The sequence below is a fragment of the Euleptes europaea genome, chromosome 1 (assembly GCF_029931775.1).
Source record: "Euleptes europaea isolate rEulEur1 chromosome 1, rEulEur1.hap1, whole genome shotgun sequence".
NCBI classification, from domain to species: Eukaryota; Metazoa; Chordata; class Lepidosauria; order Squamata; family Sphaerodactylidae; genus Euleptes; species Euleptes europaea.
The window spans coordinates 74,764,107-74,789,882 of record NC_079312.1 but is presented as its reverse complement, the minus strand read 5'-3'; the positions used below and the strand labels follow the sequence as shown (position 1 = coordinate 74,789,882).

At 42.3% G+C, this 25,776-nt stretch overlaps 1 protein-coding gene across 1 annotated transcript in view; it reads right to left on the bottom strand.

The window, feature by feature from the left end:
* Positions 1 to 25,776, bottom strand: part of CACNA2D2 (calcium voltage-gated channel auxiliary subunit alpha2delta 2) — a 720,324-nt gene that overhangs the window by 161,841 nt on the left and 532,707 nt on the right. The window contains exon 6 of the mRNA XM_056867097.1: positions 19,325 to 19,463. Within this exon, the coding sequence (XP_056723075.1) occupies positions 19,325 to 19,463 (139 nt within the window). The remainder of the gene's footprint in view (positions 1 to 19,324; positions 19,464 to 25,776) is intronic.

Below are 25,776 nucleotides of genomic sequence, written 5' to 3'. Positions count from 1 at the left end.
TTTTATGTAACTGACGAACATGGACATCCTGGCTAGTTCCCCCCACACCACTTCATGCACAATCTGGCTACAAAGAGATGCTGGGCCAGAGTGGCTCAAAATCGAAAACTTTCTTGCCTTTCGCTGCCTCTTACTAGCCACGACTCTGACTGTGCCCTCAGCTCCCAGTCTGCCTGGCTACAGCTGAGTAGTCACTTCTACTCTGCTTGGCCAAAGTCTCATCTCTCCAGCTGCCTCATGCTGGCTTAAAGGTCTAGGAATGCTGGCACACTCCTTCTATACAAGACAGAGAGGGGGAAGCAACAGCAGTGGATCCTTGATATGCTTGCTCACTTGTTCATAAGCAATAAAATTATTTCCACAAGCTTTGTGATGGTTTGGCGGGGTGGACTCTAATCTGGAGAACAGGGTTTGATTCCCCACTCCTCCACAAGAGAGGCGGACACTAATCTGGTGAACTGGGTTGGTTTCCCACTCTTACACATGAAGCCTGCTGGGTGACCTTGGGCTAGTCACAGCTTTCTTAGAGCTCTCTCAGCCCCACCTACCTCACATGGTGTCTGTTGTGGGGAAGGGAAGGCGATTATAAGTCGTTTTGAATCTTCCTTAAGTGGCAGAGAAAGTCAGCATATAAAAACCAGTGCTTCTTCTTCTTCACTGTATTTGTACTTTTTTGGGGGGGGGCAGTTTAGAGCAAAAGCAAGCTGGGTAGCTCCTTAGTATATCCCTCCCATTCAAGTCTCCCATCTGGGGCTGTCTTTAGGTGGAATGATGTTTCAGGGCATTAAATGCTGGGCTCTTGGGTGTTTGGGTAAGTCTGTGAAGAGGATTTAAATTAGTATTTGGTTTCCTTGATTTTGATGTGCAAAAAGAGTTAATGTAAAACATTCCTTCACAGATGCCTGAGGATAGAGGCATGGACCTGTGGCCACTTACAATGTTAAGGACATCTTAAGATTCCTAAGAAGGTGCTATTGTCCAGTGGTGAGTTGATGGTATAGGCTTTGCCCTTAGTCAGGCACCACAATACAGGCTGGGATACCAGCTGAGACTTTGCAGTGGAGGTAAAAGAAAGGGAAAATACATTAAACAAATATTGGCTGAGACATACTAGGGTTGAATGTTAGTCTGCAAGTTGAATCCTGGTTTCACAAACTAACCATAGTTAAATGAAACCATGACTTTGCCAAACATCTGTGGGGGCTGTCCTTGGTGTTGAAAAGAGAGAGGCACAACCCCTTTATGAGAAATAACTTTTCTTTCTGGAAAAGGTGTTTAATGAGGAGGAGCTGTGTCACGTACTCATATACTCAATAATTTTCAGGCTCATTTAATCCTGCTCCTTATAACATCTTTGTGGATAAATGCTGAATATAACCCACACAAACGTAATGTAATCTGGCCTGTGACCAGAGATGTGAAGGACGGGGGGGGGGGGGGGGAGAGGGTGGATGGAAGTTTCCCCAGTTTTTTTTTTCAACAGAAAAAAGATGAAAATTTGAGGCAGCACAGAAGAAAAGCTCCTATGAAATACTGTATCTTTTAGGATAAGTAAAAACCTTTTTATGGCAATGTTTTTCACACTAAAAGAGCATGAGGACTTTCTCCATTTTTCCAATGGAAAACTTGGGAAATTTTGAGGAGCCCTGAAAAAATTCTTAGACTGTACACACATAATGGTTTGTTTTTAATGGCTTGTTTTTAATGTTGTGACATTGTTTTAATTGTAAACTGCATTGAGCAGCACTCTGAAGAGGGGGCATAGAAACGTCCTAAATAAATAAATACATACATTTCCAAGATTTTTTTTTGCTTAAATGTAAATAATTTTGGCAACAATTAATATGTGTTTAATGATAATGCATTATTTACATTTTTTGTTTGATGATAATGTATTATTAAACAGATCAGTGTTTTCAATGTTGTAAAGTTTAGCTTAATATCCAGACTTGCTGGCAGTACTACCTGTTGTGACTCTATAAGAAAATTTCTGACAAAATAACTATAGAGTTACCATAGAGTTTTTTTTCTACCTTCAGCTTTTACTTTTCTCTTCTCAGGTGGTGAAAATTAAAGAGACATATGATGTGGTAGCATAGGATGCAGCGGTTTGTAACTCTTTCTGAAATAATGGGTATACTTGCAATTTTCCTTACTGAAAATAAAGATGTCTATATTTTTAGATTCTATAAATATGCCAAACAGTACAATTGTATATGCTAACTGACTTATACATGATGCTTTTAATGTTAATTCATTAAAAGACATTTCAGCTTGATAGAAAAGAAAGTATTGCCTATCTTTCTATTTTACCCCAAAATTTTATTTCTTTCTGGGGGAATTTCCCCCCTCTGGCATCAGAGTTTTTGGTAATTTTACATCTCTACCTGTCACTCAGTTCCCAAGGGCTAGAAAGTCAGCTGCTCTTATGGGTTTAGTGGAACCAAACCAAATGTTTCACTGTGAGGCAGAGATGGGTTTATAACCGTGCGTGAACATAGAGCTGAGCTGAAATGGTGAGACTATTTGTATGTCTCTATTTTTATGTATAAACAGCCACTCTTTATGCAAATTGTGGGTGGGGGTTCAAAAGGGGTATTTGTAGTGGAGGCCCTATTGCCAAGGCAACAAAATCAACCCTCCATTTGTTGCTCTGTTGCACTGTACTCTAAGGATAAGTAATGAAAGTGCTACTGTACAGCATGGCAGCATGCAAGGATAGGCCCAGCAGCCTTAGCAATGGGAATATGTTCCTTCTGCTTATTAATTCCGATCCCAATGAAAGATTCATTTGCCTATGCTGATGTCATCATCAAGCCAAACATAAGTGGTATGTGGTTCTCTCTACATGATACCTGAGTGGCCAGGATAACCAGCAGAAGAAGAATGCCAGGGGAAAAAAATATACCAAAGCAATAGCCAAGATGAGTGGATGGCAGAGGGAAGGTCTGAAAGTTACTGCAGACAGCAGCAATGAAGGAGTTGAAATGCACCGTACTGAAATTAAGCTCAAGCACATGTAACTGGAATGAACACACATAATCCTGTTTATTCCTACCTTCATTTTAGCCTTCCACTTCTTTGCTGCCTCTCTTGTGTCCTGTTTTCGATTATAAGTTCCTCAAGGGTAAGGGACCTGTTTCTTTACTCTACAAAGCAGCAGGTATATTGATAAGGGTATAGTTATCATCATAATGTTTTGGTGGTACATGGGCAACATACTACACCTCCCCCTAAAGTGCCATTTTGAGAAAAGAATTAAGGCTACTTCACTGTAAGCTCCATCATTCACAATGTGTTGCCTTCAAAATGTGGAGGTTTCACATTATTATTCAGGCACAGTTGCACTAGAATAATTAAGGTTGCATCAGGAATATAATGGGGGCTAAAACATTTAATATCTCCAAAAATACACGATCAATCTTAATGAAACCTTCTAGGGGGTTAGTTCCAAGGACTTTTCAATTTTCTAAACAGTTATGCTTTACAGCATTAGAATGTTAAAGGGCTTTTGTTGAGTTTTAAAAGACAAAAAAATGTGTCACAACTGTTTTTGAGGCGTATGTTCTGAAAAATGCTTAAAGAAATTCCTCAGAGTTTGTGTCACAGGCAATAGTTTAATTTATTGGATCGTATTAGTGGATTCTAAGTTGTCAAAAACTTCAGTAATGGCAGTCTGTGTTCCCCACTAAAACTATGGCAAAAACTCTTTAGCTGTTTTCTGTAAATATTTTCTTGACCATCATTCTTTTAACAGAGACAGATGACCACCTACCATGTGGTGGCAGCTCATAAACTTACCAGTATGGTAGTGTTGGTTTCATGGAGGACAGGGTCATCTGTTGGCTTTGACTCCATGGTGAACACAACATCCCCATGCTCACACAACTGAACAGAAATCTAGGGAAGTGGGTGGTATCGATAACGCTGGGCCTGTAGTAAAAACTACTTTCCCTTTTTTTCCTTTGAAGCTCCTTGATTCATAAATCTTGAGCAGCATAATTCTAAATCTATTGTTTAAGGTATATAAGGATCGAGATAAATTTTGCTACTGCCAATGTAACCCTATCGCTTAATAAATAAGGTATTAGCTCAGACACAGAGTTACTAGTCCAATCTGCTAGAAGAGGAATAATATATCTTGATCTTAGAAGTAAAAACTACTGGGGAATTACACAACTTTAACGTCAACAATAAAGAAAATGAAATTGTTAATGATTTCATATTTCTTGGCTCCATCATCAACCAAAAGGGAGACTGCAACCAAGAAATCAGAAGGTAACTGAAACTAGAGAAGGCAGCCATGAAGGAGCTAGAAAAGATTCTTAAGTGTAAAGATGCGTCACTGATGACCAAAATCAAGATAATCCATACCATAGTATTCCACATTACTATGTATGAATGTGAAAGTTGGACAATGAAAAAAGCTGACAGGAAGAAAGTAGATTCATTTGAAATGTGGTGTTGGAAGAGAGCTTTATGGATACCATGGACCACCACAAACACAAATAAGTGGCTTCTAGATCAAATCACTCTTCCTAGAAGCTAAAATGACCAAACTGAGGCTATCGTTCTTTGGTCACATTACGAGAAGACAACAGTCAGTGGAAAAGACAATAATGCTAGGAAAAGTTGAAGGCAGCAGGAAAAGAGGAAGGCCCAACATGAGATGGATTGACTCTATAAAGGAAGCCACGGCCCTCAGTTTGCAAAACCTGAGCAAGGCTGTTAACAACAGGATGTTCAGGGTTGCCATAAGTCGGAAACGACTTGATGGAACTTAACAAACACACATAGTAAAATGGGTGACTACAGAAAAGCAACTCACCATACAACTTGATGAGGAAAGTAGTTGTCTATTTTTACTATTACATAGGCAGCATGAGTTAGCAAATGGGATTGGTCTTCTCAGGATCAGGATGCAAAGGTCCCCGAACAAATGCCCGGCTGGACCAGTCAGAAACAGAATATTAATTTATTAAAAATGAACAGGCAAAGGAAACAAGCTTACTAACATCTTTTTATTTTAAACTAGGGAAACTGTGTGCAACCTGCTGCTTTAAAGGGCACTTTTATCTTAAAAATAATGTATAACTAATAAGTCAATGATATTAAATTTAAACTATATTTCTCCTCATATTCAGCTTCAAATGCCATTAGAAATGTGCTGAATTGGTCATGAGCAATTAGTAGCATCTCTGGAGGAAGAGTTACTTAAATTAGCGGAAGTCTCCTTCAGCTGGAGAAAGGCTTCAAATTTGACTCACTGGGGTGGAAGGACACATACATTATTATCAGCACAATCCTGTGGAGGGGGCTGAAAGTGCACAGAGCCAATTAGGTTTTATGCTGGCATATCATGGAGTTACACCAGCATATCGCAGAGTTATGCCAGCATATCCCAAAGGGGCTGCAGCATGATGGCTGGCCCCCAGAAGCAGATGCTATGGCCAGCCACCAGAGATATGGCAGCGCACCTGCTATGCTGGCACAAAAAGGGGCAGGCCCTGGGGCATGGTAGGAGTTTGTCAGCTCCCAAACCACTCCAGCCTGGGAATGCCTCCCAGCGTTGGCAGAAAACCAAGCCAGCAAAAACCACAGTGTAGCCCACAGGTACCCATACAACGCAAAAGAAAAAGTGCCCTGCCCACAACCCCTGCTGTAGCGCAGATGGTGACCGTGGCCACTGACTGTGACTCCTCATTGATAGCCAAACCCCCTTCCCCACGTCTAATCACACACACCCAGCACTACGTAAACCCCAGCCAGGACTCCCTATAGCTCAGATGACAGGCCACGTGGCATGGGATTCTGCCTCTGAGGCCTCTGGTGTAAACAATTAGAGCACATAACTTTGTATTTTGATGGCAGGAAATGCACAGAGAGGGCACTTAGCACTACAGAGGGAGCACCTAGCACTAGCGCCCAAAGGAGAGAGCACATGTCCTTGCAGTGTGACTAACATGTCTAGTTTCAGAAACTCCACTGCCACAGCAGCCCTCAGGGCTGAGATGTATGTTTGAAGCAGTCCCTGAACGATTATGTTTAATCAGTGGTGGCTGATTCACATATGTCAATCATCGTTTGTTTTAGTAATAATCAAATAATCAACATAAACCTGGGAAATACTCTCATTCCCTCACCTATTATGAACATTCAAATAGACACGCAAATATTGCTACTGCCCTGGAACAACTGTTTCTCTCCCACTCATCAAGATATCATATTAAATTCCTTCTCGAAACCCTCTACTACTGTTACGAACCTTCACTCTTGCTTTGCCTCATTCTTATCTAAAAGATATACCTGATCATATAATTTGCTTGCGTTGGAATGTGGATCATAGTAATCACCTAAGCTTTTTAAAAGCATCACATTTTTTCACTTTAAAAAATAACAGCAAATTACCCACTTTTCTCTCTCTCTTAAATACACTTGTCAGATATAAAGAAAGAGACAGATTGGCTGCAGGGAAACACTTGCCATTCTTCACTGCCCCGCATACAAATTTACCTTCAGCCTCACCCTGGTAAGAGCCAAACCATGACTCAGACTTTCCTCCACTCTTGCTTATAGAAGTATAGTGGGTGGGAGCAGCAACTAGGCTGGGCCTCTAAATAGCAACACAGGGATGGAGTGTCGGACGTATGACTCCATATAGCAGGAGATATTCCTATGAGTCATTGGAGGCAGTCAACGGTTGCCCAGTTTATAACTGGCACCCTTGGGAAGTGAGGGGACAGGGTATGTCACCTGGCGCAGCCGTGGTGGTTGTTGTTTTTTATCTCCTGTGGGGGAGGGGTCCAATCAGAAGGAACGGGAAAGGCTTGTAAGACTGTTCCTTTTTTCAGACCCACTACTAGCAATCTTTGCTGTTAGGCTCAAATATTTTTATCATATTGAGTAATTAGCATGGTGATTGACTGATTGACTAAATAGCTTTGTTTTACTAGGGGAGGGGCTGTGGCTTAGTGGTAGAGCATCTGCTTGGCATGCAGAAGGTCCCAGGTTCAATCTCCGGCATCTCCAGTTAAAGGGACTAGGCAAGTAGGTGATGTGAAAGACCTCAGCCTGAGACCCTGGAGAGCTGCTGTCGGTCAGAGTAGACAAAACTGACTTTGATGGACCAAGGGTCTGATGCAGTATAAGGCAGCTTCTTGTGTGTCCATGTGTGTACTAGGAAGCTTTGCTGTTAGATTCAGTTATTATCATTCAAATTTTAGCATATAATAAAATGAGATAATAAGGTACACTGATATCAGGGGATAGTTTCGGGTGGGTAGCTGTGTTGGTCTGCATAGAAGAGCAAGATTCAAGCCCAATAGCACCTTAAAGACCAGGGTATAAGCTTAACAGTGCATTCCTAAGGAGAGTTACTCCAGTGTAAGTCTACTCATTTCAACGTGCTTAGACTGGAGTAACTCTCCTTTGGAATGCACAGTTAGAGTCAAAGCTCCCTCGGTCAGACAAAGAGAACTTTGCCTCTTGAAAGCTTATACCTGGAAATCTTGTTAGTCTTTAACGTGTTACTGGACTTGAATCTTTACGCCAGGGGAGCTACTTTGATGGACAATAGATGTCAATGCCCAATTAAATGGTCACACATACTTATCATTTATGTAACCCCTTTTTGTGACTAATTAATTCCAAGTCACAATAAAAGGAAACTGGCTCTAGGAAAAACCCACAACAATGCCATTTCCAACTGTAGGACACCATACACCAGTGGTTGCCTACCCCAAAGATTTGACCCAAGTTATGTCTCCAAAGATCAGTTGCCAATCAAATGTTGGTTCTCTACAGCTTCTGACTTCACTTGCTTGCTCTTGAACTGTCCATCTCCCATTCTTCAAGTGCTGCTCTATTGGAACTATGGCTTGCCAGTGGAACATGTGAAACTCTAATAAGCATATTCAGCATAAGGAGCATATTCATCATGCTTATGTTTTACCACTGAACAGCAATAGTGAGATCCTAACAGTTCTGCCATTAGAGATAAAAGCTTTTCCAGAACTAATGGAACGCTTGAGCTGCGGTACTTCTCACTTTGCTTAGTGCAGCATTCTTATCCCATAGACAAGTGAATCAATCATACCTTTCCTTTCTATGGCATGCCACTATTCTGTTGGCTGCAATACAATGGCATTCATTTGCATAGTATATAGGAAGGCAGTAAATATATAATGGCCTTTCCAGACAATCTATATTACAACAAATTCATATTTTTTTTTCTCATTTGCTGTGTGGAATCTAGAAGTTGCAGGAATATTATATTTTCCCTGTACTCAAATTTCTGGGACAATATGAACATTCATCACACCTGAGAGGGTTGGGATCTTGATGATGTTTTACAATGCAATATAACAGGTATGGTTTACCTACCTAGATCCTTCTGGTTAGTCCAGAATAAAGAATCTAAATAAATACCTGTGGCTGTTGCCTGAGTGACACAAACATTCTCTCATGGCCCTTTTCGGTAGTTTCTTACTTTTATTTGTTGCGTACCAACCACTATCATTCTCTACCATCTCATTATGGGGATGCTCACGCAGCCATTTAAAAACAAACAACAAAACAAGTGAACTCCAGTAAGATGACTTCTCCAATCATGCCCTGCTGTTCCGAAAATACTGCTTTTTATTCATTTGTCTGTCCAACATTATGGCTTCTGCACTCTCCCTGTTCAGTGCAGAAAGAAATATCTTCCCTTCCTTAAAAAAAAATGTAGCAAACAGGACGTTCCCCTTCAAGAAGCCCTACTCCTCCATTCTCCCACAATTATATGTGAATGACCATCCTGAAAAGTCTAAAATGTAATGGAAGGACTCCCTTTGACACTGTCAAGTTACAACATAAAAATAAATTTCACAAGGTAAAACGTTTGAAGTTTTTGTTTTATCCCCAAAATCCCCAAATAGTGTTAACTGTGGAATTTTGGATATGATTTTCGGAAATAATAGACAATAACTTCCATAAAATTTAGTTTCATGCTTCCCTTTGCTTTCTCAACTGCATTCTCTATCTTATTTTCTCATTTCCTTTACACTTTTACATCACAGGGTTCATCACTGTAGTGAGCTGTAGTAAAGCCTCTCAGGGTCAACATTGTTGCTTTAGGGTTTTTTTTAAATCAAGCACGAGATAGTTACATGCACAGAAAATTGTTATTACTAACTATAGTTGTGTTCATGGCATCTTGAGGCCCAGAAACATTAATATATGTGAAACAGCTAGGCATGAAATATTGATTGTTGTAATAGCCTTATTCCTTAGACAATTATCCACTGAGGAGAGGATTGAGATGGAGTCACACACGCAACACTAGGAACAGAAGTACCGTATTTTTCGCTCCATAAGACACACTTTTTTCCTCCTCAAAAGTGAGGGGAAATGTCCGTGCATCTTGTGGAGCGAATGCCGGCTGGGCGCGTGCGCGTCGGGATGGCGCGAGCCGGCGTTCCCCGCCCCGACGGCCAGCTGGGAGGCGGGCGGTGCCGCACAGAGCCGGCTGGGCGCGTGCGCCGGCTCGCTCTGTGCGGCCCCGCCCGCCTCCCAGCTGGCCGTCGGGGCAGGGAACGCCGGCTCGCGCCGTCCCGACGCGCACGCGCCCAGCCAGCATTCGCTCCATAAGACAAGTTTTTAGAGGAGGAAAACAAGATTTTTTCTTGTTTTCCTCCTCTAAAAACTAGGTGTGTCTTATGGAAAGGTGCGTCCTATAGAGCGAAAAATATGGTATTTTTTGTTTAGGACGCAGTGCTTTTGTATTTTTAACTAATGTATATCAGAACTATATACTCATTGAAATTCGACAAATGCCTAGGGGGAGGTGCCTCTAGCTTTGACAACAGAAAACAAGAGTGACAATTTTACATCAAATGGTCACCAGAAAGTAGATAACCTCCATTATAGCTCCCAAATGTAGGATGTCTCCATGTCAATATACATCAGAGGTAGAACAACTCCCCAGGATTCTACTGTCAGTCCATCTGGAACACTCACTGATGGAGTTTTCCAATGATTCATTCAATTACTTTTTAACACAAGCTGGGTATTCCAGCAGTTTATTCTACAGACCAAACTGCAAAATAAAAGCTGCAAAGTACCCTAGACTAAAATAACACTTCTTTCGTAGATATCTGTTGATCATCCTGAGATTCCTAAGTACATATAGAGATCTTCCTGTTCACAGACAATAGCTTCTTTGGTTTACTCCACAGAGAACTGTATTCTGTATCCTCATAATGATCCTCTTTGTTAAGTGATGCCTTGAATTATACTTTTAAGTCTTTGCATGGATAATATTCCAAAGTAATGGTTGTAGGAGGATATTTCAACTCTTGGAGATTGTTCCCATGTAGGGTTACCAACTGCCTGGAGAAAGAAAATGTCCTGTCCCTTTAGTACAGGCTTAATGCATGGGAATGGTCAGCTGAAGTTTTTCATGGCATGGTAGTAAATAACATCACCTGGAAAATAACAGCCCATTAAGGGTCTATTAAAGACACAGGACATTTTATCCAGGCCTGTTGGCAACCCTGTTCACATTCACCCTATGGGAATATGCTTGTGTACTCTCACCCTCTGCCATCCCTCTTCCCAAGAAGATCCCTTCCATCAAGATCAGTGAGGCTTCAAAACTGAGTGGTTGGGAGGGATTCAAAAAAGCCCCCCACCCATTAAAAATAATGAGCTTTTAGGATCCAAGAAAAAATCCCTTTGAATTGTGGCTAGGCCTATAAAAGAAGCTCAGGACTTTCCAAGGTGCCTTTACAATCCCATGCAAATTTACTTAGAAATAAGTCCCTTGTGTTAGATGAAACTTAATTCTAAGTAAGTATGCTCAATGTGATTGCCACTGGATGAGCTCCAAAATTAGAAACATATTGTAACACCACAAGATAATGATACATTATGTGTGTCAGAACACTTTCAGTACTTTACTAGACTATGTTGTTCTTGCAATGAATTAAAATAGGGTTTGGGCTTCTTCTTCTTTTTAAAGTTGTGGTGCAGCTCCTCTCTTCCATGAGAATTTCTATTAATAGTAAATAATGAACTGTTGCTTGAAATAAAGAACAGGTTGCAAGCCTAGCTGGGTAAGGACCCAGAAGCTCTGCCAGATTACTGTTCCCTGAGGTCTTTGTGCAAAGAATTTCTTATTGATAAGCCTTTTAGACCCAATGAAAGCTAAAGAAGCAGCCTTTTCATTTATATTCCCCTGGTTGCCACAGCTGTTAGAAGGTTAGTTTTGAGGAAAGGGAAAAGATGGGGGCTACAGAGGGGAGGGAAACCAGCTGCTGGGAGTTGTGGTGGGCTGGCAGGGAAGCACTTGGCATGGGCCAGGTCTTCCTGAGATTTCAGAGAACCCTTGGAATAAGCCAGAGCCCTTTCCAGGAACTCTTTGAACAAGCTCAGAAAGCATGAGCCAATTCACCTGTGAGGCTGGGGAAGTTCACCCATCCCTAATCAAGAAGAGGGGAAGAGAGGAAAAAGCTGAGAAGGCTGGCAACTGTCTGCATCTTCTGCTGACAAATTGCAGGATCCAATGCAAGTTTTTTTGGCTTGGCTTTTTCTTCACCGAGTGATCCCAGTGAATAGAATTACATGATGATGCCATATAGCCCATCTGATTTATCTTCATGGTGATGTCAGTCAAATGGCCAATGCCTTTCCCTCATTTTAAATTAATAGGTGGAGGGGAAGAAATATCCCAGTTGATATGGTAATAGTACCACATGTTGGGCCAGTTTTCTTGGCAGCAGGGAAGCATTTCCTCCCCCAGTCAACATTTCTGCCCACTTTTGAGCCTCTTCAACCATTGTTAGCACAGGAAATATGGGGCTTTGGGGAGGCTGGGAATTGTTGCAAAACTGAGCTCCCACCTAATCAATATTCCAGATATGAGGGATTAGTAGGAACATATTGAAATGAGGTTTCTCTCATATAGACCTCAATGTGATAATTTTCTCCTACTGATTGCATAAGGAACCAACTCATTTTTGTGTGTGATGGGAATGGGAACGTATAAGCCAAGTGGGACCTGGCAATTTTTATCACTCTGCAATTCACTATTATTGCACTGAGTAATCAGAACAGAAAGAAGAATTAAAGAAGTTAAGAGTATGGCTGGGATTGCTTGGTTAACAATGTAAACTTTGCCAGGATGTACTCAAGGGGCCACAGGACACATTAAGATTATATGACACATTTGTAGCTTGATAAAGCATACAATATAAACTGCCAAGAGATCTTCTCAAAATTAATTCCACCTGACCTATTATCAGCAGCATCGCATGGAATGCAAAGGCTTGCAAAATTAAAGTGATGTATCAGAGCAATGCACACACTTCTAGTAAGTGACAAAGCTTGTTGGGATCACTGGTAGTTCATTCTGATAGTAACTACATTAGTAAGCTCGATGATAAGTTGCACTAGGAATAACAAGAACTTGGAAGGAACAATAAGTACCCATGATGGAGAATAGGGATGTACACTTGAAAAAAAAATCAGATCTTTTTGGAATTCAGATTTTGGGATGGATAGCCTTTCCAGTATACTGGATTATTCAGGTCCCCAATACTGTTTGGGAATTTGGATTCAGGGTTGTTGGTTTTTTTTTGGAATGCTGAAAAATTTCAGGTCTATCCATTATTCCCTGTAGGGGACTGTGTTGGAGACGGGGGGCTGGAGCGGCTGTATTTCAGGCAAATGACACCAAAATTATAGGAAACCTGCCTGTCCACTAAAGACCCTCAGAGTTTCAAGCATATTGGATCAAGCGGTCCAATTCTATGAGCAAGGTGGTTCAAGTCCAGAATGTCTTTTAAGAGACTAGTAGATTACATGAAACTCTAGGATCAATATGTTTCCATTGTTGATATTTTAACATGTCAGATATTCTCCTGAATGCTTGGAGGTTCTCTGAGTACTTCCAGAACGTTTGCTGTCTTTATTTTAAATTTGTATGTTTGACAATATTTGATAGCTAGAAAAAGGGCAGAAAAGGACAACTAAAAATATCAAGAGGTTGGAGACTGTTGTATGAGAACATCCAAAGGCTAGTCTAGAGAACTAGTCAAAATGGATACTAACTAGTCATTATGCATACATATTCTCTCCAGGATCAAAGGAGCATGCCTATTATATTTGGTGCTGTGAAAAACTGGCAGGATACTGCTGTAGTAGTCTTGTTTGTGAGCTTCCATGAGGACCTGGTTGGCCACTATGTGAACAGTGCTGGACTTGATGGGTCTTGGTCTGATCCATCATAGCTTTTCTTATGTTCTAAACTAAGGAGGGCTATAATAAAAGTAGATGGACAGATAGACACACAGACAGACAGATGGGACTTTTCTCTCTTATAACATTAGAACTTGAAAAGTGCAATCCTAAGCAGAGTTACACCCTTCTAAACTCACAGGCTTCTTCACACAACTCACAGAAGCTGCTGCCATTAGGTATGGTGATGGCCACTATCTTAAATAACTTTAAAAGGAGACTAGCAAATTAATGGAGTAAAGGTCAACTTTTAGCTATGATAGTATGCCTCTGGCTACAAGTTGCTGAAGGACAAACAATGGGAGAAAGCTGTTGTCTTCATGCTCTGCTTGTGGGCTTCCCAGAAACATCTGGCCAGCCAATGTGGGAAATGGGATGCTAGACTAGATTGATCCTTCATCTGATCTCGCTTGGGTTTCCCTCTGTGTACATGCAAGGGCATTTAGCATTTGACAGTGTCAGCAGTCATACATCACAGTAGTTTTAAATTTTTCTACCTGATGGCTTGTCTTGCCTGGAACCCTTATACATTGCAGAGTATTCTGGGTAATGTTATATCTAGGGTATCCTCAATTAATCTGGGTACTGGGTCTCACCATTGTCTATTGTGAATTAAGAGTGTGCCCTAGAACACACACAGCATTCCTCTGTGGCTGTGTAATGCAGAGGACAATCGGTAGTGGTGGTCTGCATGACTTTAAGAAAGCTTGTTTGACACTACTAATCATCTCAATAAGAAACTCTGATACATTTCTAAAGAAACAGTGGAAAACAGTTCAAAATATCACATTGGCCAGGTAGACTTGCAACAAACAGATGTGAAATAATTCACACCCATATACATTGTTTTGTATTCTATATAATAACAATGCAGGGCTGGATTCAATTCTTAAGTCTGAATGCACTGGGCAGTAGGACAACTAAATCTGGGTAACATTGCTTGAATCACTGTTTCTAATTGCAATATTTGGCCATGAAAATTCCATCAAAAACCACATGCTTGGGGAACTCTAAAAAGGCACTGAGATTAACTATAAACAGGCAAGGAGCATAGCCAGCATTGGTGCAGAAGAGTGGCGGAGCCACCATCTTATAGGGCAAAAGCTGGGCTAACCCACTGTCTGAAGGAGATCTCTCCAAACATCGCATGGGAAATCTAGAGCTTCCACTGAATACAGCAAGGCTGAATCTGCTTATCTTGAGTTCTACCGATATAGTCCGAGGCTGAGCAAAATACAAGCAGTTGTATTCTGTCATTTCTTTCAAAGGTAGATAGTTCAAATATGCCTCATCTCCCCTCCCATGACATATAAATATTTATATTTCTCTTCTTAACCTTGTGTGAACCTTCTGTAAGGGCCATCCTCTGCATAGCAGTTGCCCTTTGTAATGGTTGTAACATAAAGTATTGCTTGCCATACAATTTGCCTTTATAGTATGTAGAATGCCCATGTTACTGGTGGGAATATCTGGCAGCAGAACTGAGACTCTTCCCTTGCTGGGGATGATCCACGTGGCAAGCCAATCCTATGTAGTGGCCATAAGAGAAAGCACTTTGAAAGTGTTTTGAAACAGCTGTTTCCAGAGTAGTGAGATGGTTTCCCATGCGCTCCACCCTCTAATGATCCTCCATCATATTCCAGTTATCCAGTTTTCTTCTTTGACTTGGCAACATCTTTCCAGAGTGAGTTAATCTCTCATGTATTTTTTTCCATGGCAGTGTGTGCTTTGGCAGCAGTTATGCTGTATGAAGAGCAGGAGGTTAGAAATTATGAACATTTCGCCCTGCTTATCCCCCCTGAGGTCTCCCCCCTCCCCATTCTCATGATTTGCTTCATTAGTTGCTCAGCCTGGACTAGCTCGGTAATAAAACTAATTGCAATTTTTTATCCACTGATGCTGATGCAGTGAAATCATTCCACTAATGCCGTTGTCTGTACATTTATGCCAGTAAGACGGCGGTATATAGGTGCAAGATGAACTGCATAGTTACAGGAACAATGTGAGGCCTCAACGAAGTAAAGCCTCAACAAAGTAAGCGAAAGAGCAAGAGAGGGCTGGTGAACTCGTGTTCACTTGTACTCCTCATGCAGGCTCAAGCCTCAAGTGGAAAGGAGCCACTACTTGGGTGTCTGCATCAGGAGACCCACCAGGATTTTCAGATGCAAACAATGTACTATGAATTGCAATAAGAGGTTAGGCAGTGAGTTTGACTCAGCTAGCCAAGGTAACTCTATGCCTCCTACCACTGTTAGTTAGCTGGAATTAGCCTTGTCTATGCAAGGGTATTAACTTGAATTTATAATGAAACACCTTTCCAAGCTTACAGTCTAGTTGAAAGGCAATAAAAGCTAAGCTTCTATGTCGCTTTTGATGTAAGTGACTTAATGGAGAAATTTTCAAAGAATATTAAAATCTCATAGCTAGCAGGTACTGGAGACTTAATAATCTTGATATTCAAAGCAGCCACTAAAGGGAGACCAAGAGCTGTTCTTTCTAGTGTGTGTTATATGCACAAGGCAGGGGAGCCTATTGACATTCTTTCCCCTGCAGTTGAAAGCAGGTGATAAGGGAGGGACTGGAGAAACTCAGTGGGCATTTGCACACAGAAAGTCTTTGCGTGCAACCTCTGGCAAGCATGGCTGGGGAGCCCAGGCCAGAAAGCTAATAGTCTAAACTGCCCGCATCACCACCTGCTGCTGTTTGTTCCACTTATCTACACTATGCCTGAAGCAACACAGAAGTGAAATCAGTGCAAAATAGCCTGTGGCTGCTGGAGAGGTCAGTTGCAGCCCTAAGAGGAAGGGCTGCCGATTATTTAATGCTGACGTACACCGACAACAGCACGGCTCATTCGGACACAGCACACAAGGGGATGGTGTCATATCTTCTCTATGAATGCACGATGGCTTGCATTCCTCTCTAATAATCCGAGTGTGTTCTAGCATACATCCACCTATTATAAACAGGTATGAAATATTATTTTAATGCTATGGATACAGGGACCTTTCTTTGTTGCATGGATCATTCAGAAAGCAAACTTCTGTTAGACTGCAATCTTATACACAGGACTGTGCACCTTCCCCCCCCCCCCAATGGTATAGGCTCAGTGTCTTAAAGAGAACCTGTAACAACTGCCTGCCCCTGCTCCTCCAAGTGTCTTGTCATTGTGATTCTTGCCTGGCTTTAATGAACATACCCGTTTATGACTGCGTGTTCAAATTAAAGAGCTTCTAGAGCATAAGCACTGTATCGATGCACAGCCTGAGAACTGCCTTTAGTTGCCAATGAAGCTCTCTCAAACACAGGCAAAAGCCAAGGTATAAGAAGCCTTCTGAAGCCCCCGCTCACTACCTTGTTGAGTAAAGCCGAACTTCATGAGTAGCTTTCCTTTCCCATCTTCCCGTGTCAACAGACAGACAATCCCTTAGGGGGTAACAAAGATCTCAAAGCTCCCAGTGAAGGTACAAGGCCCGGCTGTGACTGTTTCAGAGCTAATGAGAAAGAATGAGTTTCCTGCCCAGTGATGAGCCATGCAGAGAGGACAAAGCACTAATTGGACTGTAAACAGGCAGCAGCACTAAGAGCTTTCGAAAACGCCGAGGGCCTATTCCCGCAAGACTGAAAATCTGTCGGAAGCATTTACACATCGATGTTTGTCCAATGCAGAACACTTCACAATGGGCAGGACTAGGTACACACCTTCAAAGCAAGCCCCTTGTGACATAAACGGAGAGCCCCAGTGACGCCCCCAACAAAATGGGAAAGCTTTCTTTCACACCTGCACACGTGCAAAACCAAATGCCTGCACACACATCAACTGTTTTCCCTTCAACAGTTAGAATGCAGTGAAACAGTATGGCATGATGTCGAATGGACTACATATTCCTTACCTTAGTGTACGCTCATCTTTATAAAAATGTCACAGCTTGGAATTCCATGGCTTAGATGCTGCAAGCCTCACTTGCAGGTGAAAGTTTTCACTCCTCACCCCCTCTTTCTAGACAAGAGGGGGATGAGGGAGTGAAAACTTCCACCTGCATGTGAGGCTTGCCCTGATTCAAAAGCTGAGGTTCGCCACTCTCCCAGAGACAAACCGTTGCTTTGCAGTAACCTCCACACATAGGGATACTGATTAGTGGCAGCAAAGGACCAGACAGAAATGCAATGGAAGCATTAGAGCACCAAATGGAAATTAGTTAGGCTGCAGCAAAAATGGTGCATACATCAAACTCTTCTGCAAACGAGCATTTACAAAGACCAGCTCCATGCCTTTCGTTCTGAGGCAGGAAGCAAAAGTCCCGGGGAATGACAGAGACAAGGACAAAGCGCCTCAGAAGTAGTGTAATGTTAGTACTGGGCAGTGGGCACATAGCCGCAGCCAGGTGCAGCACCGTGACACTCAGGAGAAACATTTTCAGTATGGTGCTAGAGAAAACGGCTGCACCCCCACCTTAATCAGAATGGCGATGGCATTTTGAAGCCATTATCCTGAAAACAACGGCCCAGGCTAAAGCCCCCTCTTTATAGCCTGTGTGAGTGCTCCGCATGGGAGTGTGTCTTTAAAGACACAGCCAGATCAATACCAGCTTTCGAAAGGATCAAGCAGCCGAGCTTGCCCAAGGGCAGGCAGGCCCACCACAGAAGGCAGGCCGCTGACAGAAGCACGGGAATAAAAAAGCAACAGGTGGCTTGGGTGCAGTGCAGCTCGCAGTCCAGACACCAAATCCTACTTCAGGTACGGCGGGCTTTCAAAAACAGAACTTCCACTCGGCCCTAACATTTCATCCGAAAGCCTCTTCACCACTTCTCTACTGGAAACACAAAAGAGCAGTGATACTGGAGATACTTCTTAAAATTACAGAAAGATCTAAAGTGGTCCCCCAAAGTGAAGAGATCTTTATGGAAAAAAAAAACTTAAATACTTTATATACTATCATGTGGCAGACAACCTATACTAAAGGCTGGATTGTAATTTGCTTTTTGTGTAAAAACTGACGCCAGGCAGTGAAGCCTTCTAAGCCCAACAATTTCAAGAGGCTTCTGTGAGCCTCGCTGTGTGCTGGATCGTGGCTTAAGAGCATGATTTCAAACATTTCTCTCCACAGCCTTCCCATTAAAAAAAAAAAAAAAAAAAAACAGAAACAAAGGAGTGGCCTTTGAAAGTTTTAATACAAACCTCATGAGTTTGTTACAGGATAAATCAATCAAATTTTGAAAGGCATGAGTTTTGGAAACGCGGAGTTCAAGGTTTTGCATTTGGCACATGCCTTTCTACTTTCCCTGATACATTAGCAAGATTCTGCTTCCCCCTTGCAACCAGTGTCAGCAACCAGCACACTACAGCCAAGCCACTCTCTTCCTTCTCTGCATGATCAACAGTCAGGGGCCACAGACAGCTCTTCCTCTTCTCCCCCACCCTAAAGTTTTCTGCAAGAGGGCAAGCATCTACATCTGCGGTTCCTGAAGTAGAATGTGGTGATTCTCTCATAGACCAGCTTGAGATGGTGTCTCATAGAATCATAGAGTTGGAAGGGACCACCAGTGTCATCTAGTCCAACCCCCTTCACAATGCAGGAATTTCACAACTACCTCCCCATACAGTCTCATCCATACAGCTGGGAGGGATTGCTATCTAATACAACACTCTCCTGCAAGACAGAACCATCTATTCACAGCCCCCTACCAATCATCCTGAATGACCAAGCAGCTGAGTGCCAAAAGCAGAAAATAGGAGCTACATGTTAAGATGCCTGCTAAGGAACAGCGCCAGCCTCAAGCACACAAGGAGGCAAAAATCTTTGTGCTGTTTGGTAACCTTTCAAGGAGGGCTGCATTGGAAAGATGGGCATATCTGATCTAGCTCAGCTAAACTTTGTCCATTACCGTGATGCAAGGATAAAAGAATCCCAATCCAAGTGTTATCCAAGCTTCTTTAAGGGTTTAAAAAAATTAAAGGGTTTTTTAAAAAAATAAAAAAAATAAAGGGTTTTAAAAAATGCAGAGTTTTGTGAAAAGATGCGGGGGGGGGGAGGGGGTGACTCACAGCCTTTGTAGATGTCTGTAGGTATCTGTACAGCAGCATAAGAGTAGTTAACCTTCGTTTTAAAATGTACATCATCTACGAATTCCAGCTTCAGGGAGTTGGATGGCTCTTCGTCTATGTCTTCTCCCTCTGGACCTTCCTGGAAAAGAAAAGAAGGCATACCATAAACATTCAGGCTAGTTTTAGACAGCGGCAGTCAGGCAGTGTGGCGGGTAGAACAGGATCCCAGTGCTACTGACAGGCAACCCCGGAGGGGAGGTCCCCATGCTGTCTCTGTGGAAGTCATGCCTAGCAGTGCTGGGGGCAGGGATAAAAGCTCTGTGCAGACATGTGGCTGCTGACTGGCCAGAAGTGCACTGGATGAGCTTCTAGTGTCATTGGTTCATGCCCTTGTGCATTGCCACTGGCCAGTGAGCAGCCACATGCTTCCACAATGCTGACCAAGCTACCCTACCTCTCCAGTATTGCTGCCCAACTCTTGCCAGTGCAAATGTGAGTCTGTCAGCATCTCTACCGCTGACTGTCTCACAGGCTGCTGCTTTTCATGACAATTAAAAAGATCCCTCCCTCACCGGTGTGGTGGGAATGACCAGGTAGCTGGTTGTGGAAGACTTTAATGTTGCTTTAATTAAAAAATGTACTAGAATAGTAATTTCCAGCTGAACAGTAACATTTCTCGGTCCGCAGATAGACTAACTGAATGAAGAATGTCTTAAAACAACTTTAATATAAACAACAACTAGACATCTTGTACAACAGTCTCTAGGCCTTAGGGAAAGTTTACAAATCACCAGTTCCTTAATGCTGTAAAATACAATAACTATTTCTAAATTGTTAACTTCAGGGGTTAAAAGGCAGCAGTTGGTTAGAAGAATTCATGGGGAACTCCCCTTCCTGAGTATATCAGTATTACTTTCATGTTACAAAACCTACATCCACATCTAGTTTTCCTTACAAGAAATCTTTAAGGTGGGTCATTATTATAATCATATCCCTATTAAGGACAGAGGATTGAAGTCAATAGGCCTAAGGCTACTCCGTTAGTACACGGCTGACTTCAAGTCTGAGAAGCAGATGTCCCTCTCTGAGCTTATGCTCTTAACCATTACAAGACACCACCATCCTTGCTTCTCTCACAGTCAACAGTCCTGTCCCATTCCCCAGGGTGCAGGTTGCTGGGAAACCAGGCCATTTATGCTCGCAAGCCCATTCTCAAGTTAACACCATAGCAACAGAAGCAGCAGGAGTGGTGGATAAAAACGGCTAGGACTGGAAGAGCTGCTAAATCTTTTTTAAATGCACAATTTCTGCATCAGGTAGATGAGGTTTGCAAAGCACACTGGTTGAGAAGATGTGCTGATTCCTGGCTCATTTCTCGGTTCTGTTTAACCTTGCCTTTCTGTTTTCAGCAGCACGGCAGGTATTAAATCAGACAAAAACCCCTTGAAAATCAATTAGCAGCAAAAGGCGACTATCAAAGAACAAATTAAAACGGAGTGGAGCTTAGTGCTCTGTCAATAAGCAATGCAAACAATATTTAATTACGGTAGAAAGATGGCAAACTCCCCACTGCTGAAGCTGGGATATGCACCTGCTCTTTCACATGCCACTTCTCCCTCCCTTCCCTATACAGATTGCCACAGCATTGGCAGGCAGATCTAACCAAGGGCTCTTTTGTTCTTCATAAGGAGATTTACTCTGAGAGGCAAAAATGTTTCCCTCTTGGAGCTACAGAACTGAGAAATCATCCCCTTCCCATGTCGGTAAAAACATATGCTGCCAAGGAGAGCAGGATTCCTACTTTTGGATCCAGTTTTCCCAGAATCATTCTTATATAAAACCCGCTTGAAAACAGGGTAGCGGGCAGGGAGGAGAGGAAGCAGGAAAGCCAACTCTTCCCTCTCCCTCCCCACCCCAATTTTTCTTTTCTCTGCTGAAAATACCTTCACTTGAAGATAAGCAGCTGTTGGGGTTTTTGTTACATGCTTGATGCAACATGTAATAATTTATAGCTAGAGATGGTTTCCAAAAGAATTAGAAGATTTGTAAAAGATAGGCTTATTAGCTATGATAGCCAAATTTAATCTCCAAGTTCAAATGCTGCACAGCTCTGAATGCAGAAGCTTGGGACAGACACTGGGGGGTTGCCATCTTCATGTTCTGCCAGTAAGCTCCCAGAGACATATAGGGGGCACCCCATCTCTTATCGCCAGCAGGCTGGAAGTCTGAAACGGCTTAAAGTTGCAAAGAGGTCTTCCAGGTGGGACTGGTTCCTGCTGCATCAATGCCAGGCACAACTGCCACAGCAATTAATTTTATTTTAGTAGATTTATATCCTGCCCTTTCCTCACCAGGGCAGGGCTCAGGGCGGCTGAAGAGTTCACACAGAAATAATGTGCGAACTCTTGCAAAAGGCAGAGATCTGGCAGGAGACAGCAGTAGGGCTGTTGGAATTATTTTTTGGGTAAAATCTGGGTTCGGGGTTTCCCCGCCTTTTTCTGCTCCAGTAAAACCCGAACCAGATAAAGCCAAATCAGCATTTATTCGGCTTTAATCCGGATCGGGTTTTACCGAATCAACAGTCCTAGACAGCAGTTACTGACGTCAAGGGGGTCTATGGCCATGCCATGGATCCCCAAAATGGAGAAGAGGAAGGAGGCTTGATCTAAGGGGGCCAGCCAGCTTATGGCAGTTTCCTCAAATCAGCCACAAGCAACTCATTTCACTCACAAACATAAATGTGATGGCCACCAGGGCCATAATAAGATGTTGTCCCAGCTCTTGGAGCAATTCTTCTGTCCATCACTTTTGTAGATCCTGCCTGGTATGACAGTGAGCTTCTGGCAGCCCCACCCTCTTGCTAGTCACTTTGCCATTTGAGAACATAGTATCGGCCCAATGCCCTGTACTCAAGAGGTATGTGCTTCCAGCATGTATTGGCCATCTTAAACTCTGCCAGCCCATATCCTGGAATGGTCCCCTTGAAAACATGCAGACCCTGAGAGTGTTGAAGGCACATGCAGTTCTTTGTATAAATCAGCCTCTGTCTCTCTCTCTCTCGAGATGTTTGTAGTTGAGTATCCCATTCCAAGCACCTCTTACAAGGCAGTTAAGTCATACCATAGTCAATAAATCTTTAAATCTGTCTACAATCCCCAGTCTTGGCAAATGCTTTCCATCAGACCTCAAAATCCAATTTGAAGAAAATGACATGGGACCATCAGACTCAGTGGTACTTGTACATGGACATATGATTCCCCACCCCCTGTAGAAACCCTGCGAACTACAATTGTCTTTTCACCCTTAAAAGTGCTACTTAGCCATTGCTCTTGAGGAATACTAGCAGAAGGCCACTGGGAGCTAGCTCCCACAAGGCCCAGGAAAACCCCCAGTAAAATGTAAAAGAAGTGAATGTTCACGTGGAGCATCCTGGTGGGAAGCTATCTGCAACAAGCTCAGGCTGTTCAGAAATGCATTATGACCAATGTACTAAAATTGACTGTTCTGCATTGAAGACAAGGTGCTGATTTGGAAATCCTCCTCTCACATTCTGGTTGTGATCTGCTGAGGTTATACAAACCCTTGGTTCACTCAGTTACAAAGTGCACTGCAGGAGCACCCAGCATTTAACAAGGCAACTATGTGTAAACAATTTGAAACCCTGGAAGGATCACTTAACTCCCACTTGTCACAAGTTCCCATGAGCCTGCCTACCAGGAACCTTCTCTGGCAGAGAGGCACTCCCCAAGGAGGAACCCCTAGAATAAAGAAAACAAGTCTAGCTTCTCCTAGGAATGGCCCTGTCATTTTTTTCATGATTGTCATTCAGCATGTCATATATCATCCACACATTTCAGGCGGTGTGTGCAGCAAGGGGATGATCAATGCTCCACAAATGACAGGAGAAGGTGGCTCAAGAAGCCCAGGAGATGACTTTTCAAAGACCGATTTAGCAGGTCTTGGGTCCTTGCCAACCCTTTGCTCTTGTATGTATCAACCACACTGTTATCTTTAGTTCTGGTTGGGACCAGTACATACAACACTTACTTTTCACTGCCCTGAGAAATGTTGGATAAAGAGTAAATCCTCACAAGTGTCACATTGGCTTCTGGGAACTGAGTGGTTTGGGGTAATGTGGTGAGTGGGTGGGGCCTACTATGGCCACTCCCGGGAAGACTGACAGCCTACATAATATGTCTTACCCTACAACAACAACAACAACAGCAGGTGAGACACATCTTGGACTATTGTAACTACTTCTTATTACATTCCTTGGTTTGAGTTAGTTCCGTCCTCAGTAGTTTGTGGAAAGACTGATCTACTAGTACACAGTGGACCACTACTTGAAAAGAGGCCTTTCACAATCTCCGGTTAGCCATTCCTGCCCCCTGGAACCATGACTATGAGTGCTCTGGTTTGCTCAGAGTGATGCATCCAGCTCTGATTTAGGCCCCATGATCTTCCAGGTCTATGATGGGGCACTTTATTATTCAGCAGGAAGTTACAACCAACTGAATTGGGGTTATTCTGCAGATGAGAAAAAGGTTTTGGCAGCAAATTGGGTAATATGGAACATACTTGTGCCTGTCCTCCCCCTCTGCTCATTGATTAAATGTCAGGAAAGGTCACATGTAGATGGCTACTCAGACACTTGAACCATTCTACTGCAATCATTCATTTCTTCATCTGCTTACTTCTCCTATTCCACTCCCCACGTGGCCATCAGCCTTTGGTGAAGGATTCTGAAATACCCAAGTCTACTGGGCTATTCAAAGCTATTATCTATATGCTTGTCACCACCACCTACCAGCTTTTTCACTAAATGATTTTGGTTTAGCTATTATATAACTGTTATCACTATCTTCATTTACAAAAGCCATGGCTTTCCTCTAGCATACCACTAGTACTACTGTTAAAAAATTTTTACTGATTGCCCTAGGTACAACATTAAGGACTGTAGAGCTAAGTTTTACCACTGGAGTCCCTTTCTAAAACAATGGTTATGTTACCACCATCCAGGATTTTGATACAGATGCTGACTTTAGCCAGGAGGTTACATATTGCAGTTAGTAGTTTGCAATTTCGTATTTGAGTTCTTTCAGAACTCTCAGATGAATGCCATCTGGTCCTGGTGACATATTACTCTTTCATTTATTGGCTCTAAAGCACTTCTTCTGACACATCAATTTGTGACAATTTCTCTAGAGCTGGTATCTCCCTGATGTCATCTGTAGTGAAGATTGATGCAAAGATTCCCTCTTCCATAGGTTCTCTGCATTGACCATAACTTTCTTTAATGTGCTTTTACTCTGTAATGGTCTAATGGTTTCAGTCATTTTCTAGCAGACTTTCTGCTTTTGATCTATGCTGGAAAAAAGGAACATTACGGTTTTTGAGCTACTCTCAAAATATGCTTGGATGGCTGCCCTCACTATAGATACACATTGCCAAAGTCCGCCCTTCTTTTGGTCATTCTTACTTGAGCATAACATCTCTTTTAAGCTATTTTTCCAGTCATTGGTAGCCTCCTTTCACTACTGTATTCATGCTAGGATTCTTTTAAATTGCTTGCAGGCTTTTTTTTTTAAATGAGATGAATGCTTATTTAGATCCAGGGTTATGGTGTACTATTGTATAGTTCGCATGCAAGTTGTAATCATTTTTACCTTTGCAATGACTCCTTTTCAATTTTGTTTCCTGAAAATGGAAACTTTCTGAGAATTTAAAGCAGAAAGGCTTGTATGTGATACTGAAAGCTAGAAATCTTTTGAGCAAGAAATCTTTTAAAAAACCATTAACAGCTAAAATCTCCTTGGTGATAGTGTCTTTCTGTGACATCAGAAATGGAGATATTGTCTTCATATGACCTGCATTTCTTGACTATAGTAGTTACAATCTTTTTAAAAAGTAACTAAAATAATAGTACATGGAGAAATCAGAATCGCGTGTCAGTTTCTTTTCAGCTTTTATGCACAGCAGTTTCAAGACATGGGATAGAAGTACTATGAGACAATTTAATTTATTTTACTTCATGTATATCCCACCTTTAAGAACATAAGAACATAAGAAAGGCCCTGCTGGATCAGACCAAGGCCCATCAAGTCCAGCAGTCTGTTCACACAGTGGCCAACCAGGTGCCTTTAGGAAGCCACAAACAAGACGAGTGCAGCAGCACCATCCTGCCTGTGTTCCACGACACCCAAAATAATAGGCATACTCCTCTGATACTAGAGAGAATAGGTATGCAGCATGACCAGTATCCATTCTAACTAACAGCCATGAATACCCCTCTCCTCCATGAATATGTCCACTCCCCTCTTAAAGCCCTCCAAGCCGGTAGCCATCACCACATCCTGGGACAGGGAGTTCCACAATTTAACTATGCGTTGTGTGAAAAAATATTTCCTTTTATCTGTTTTGAATCTTTTGCTCTCCAGCTTTAGCAGATGACC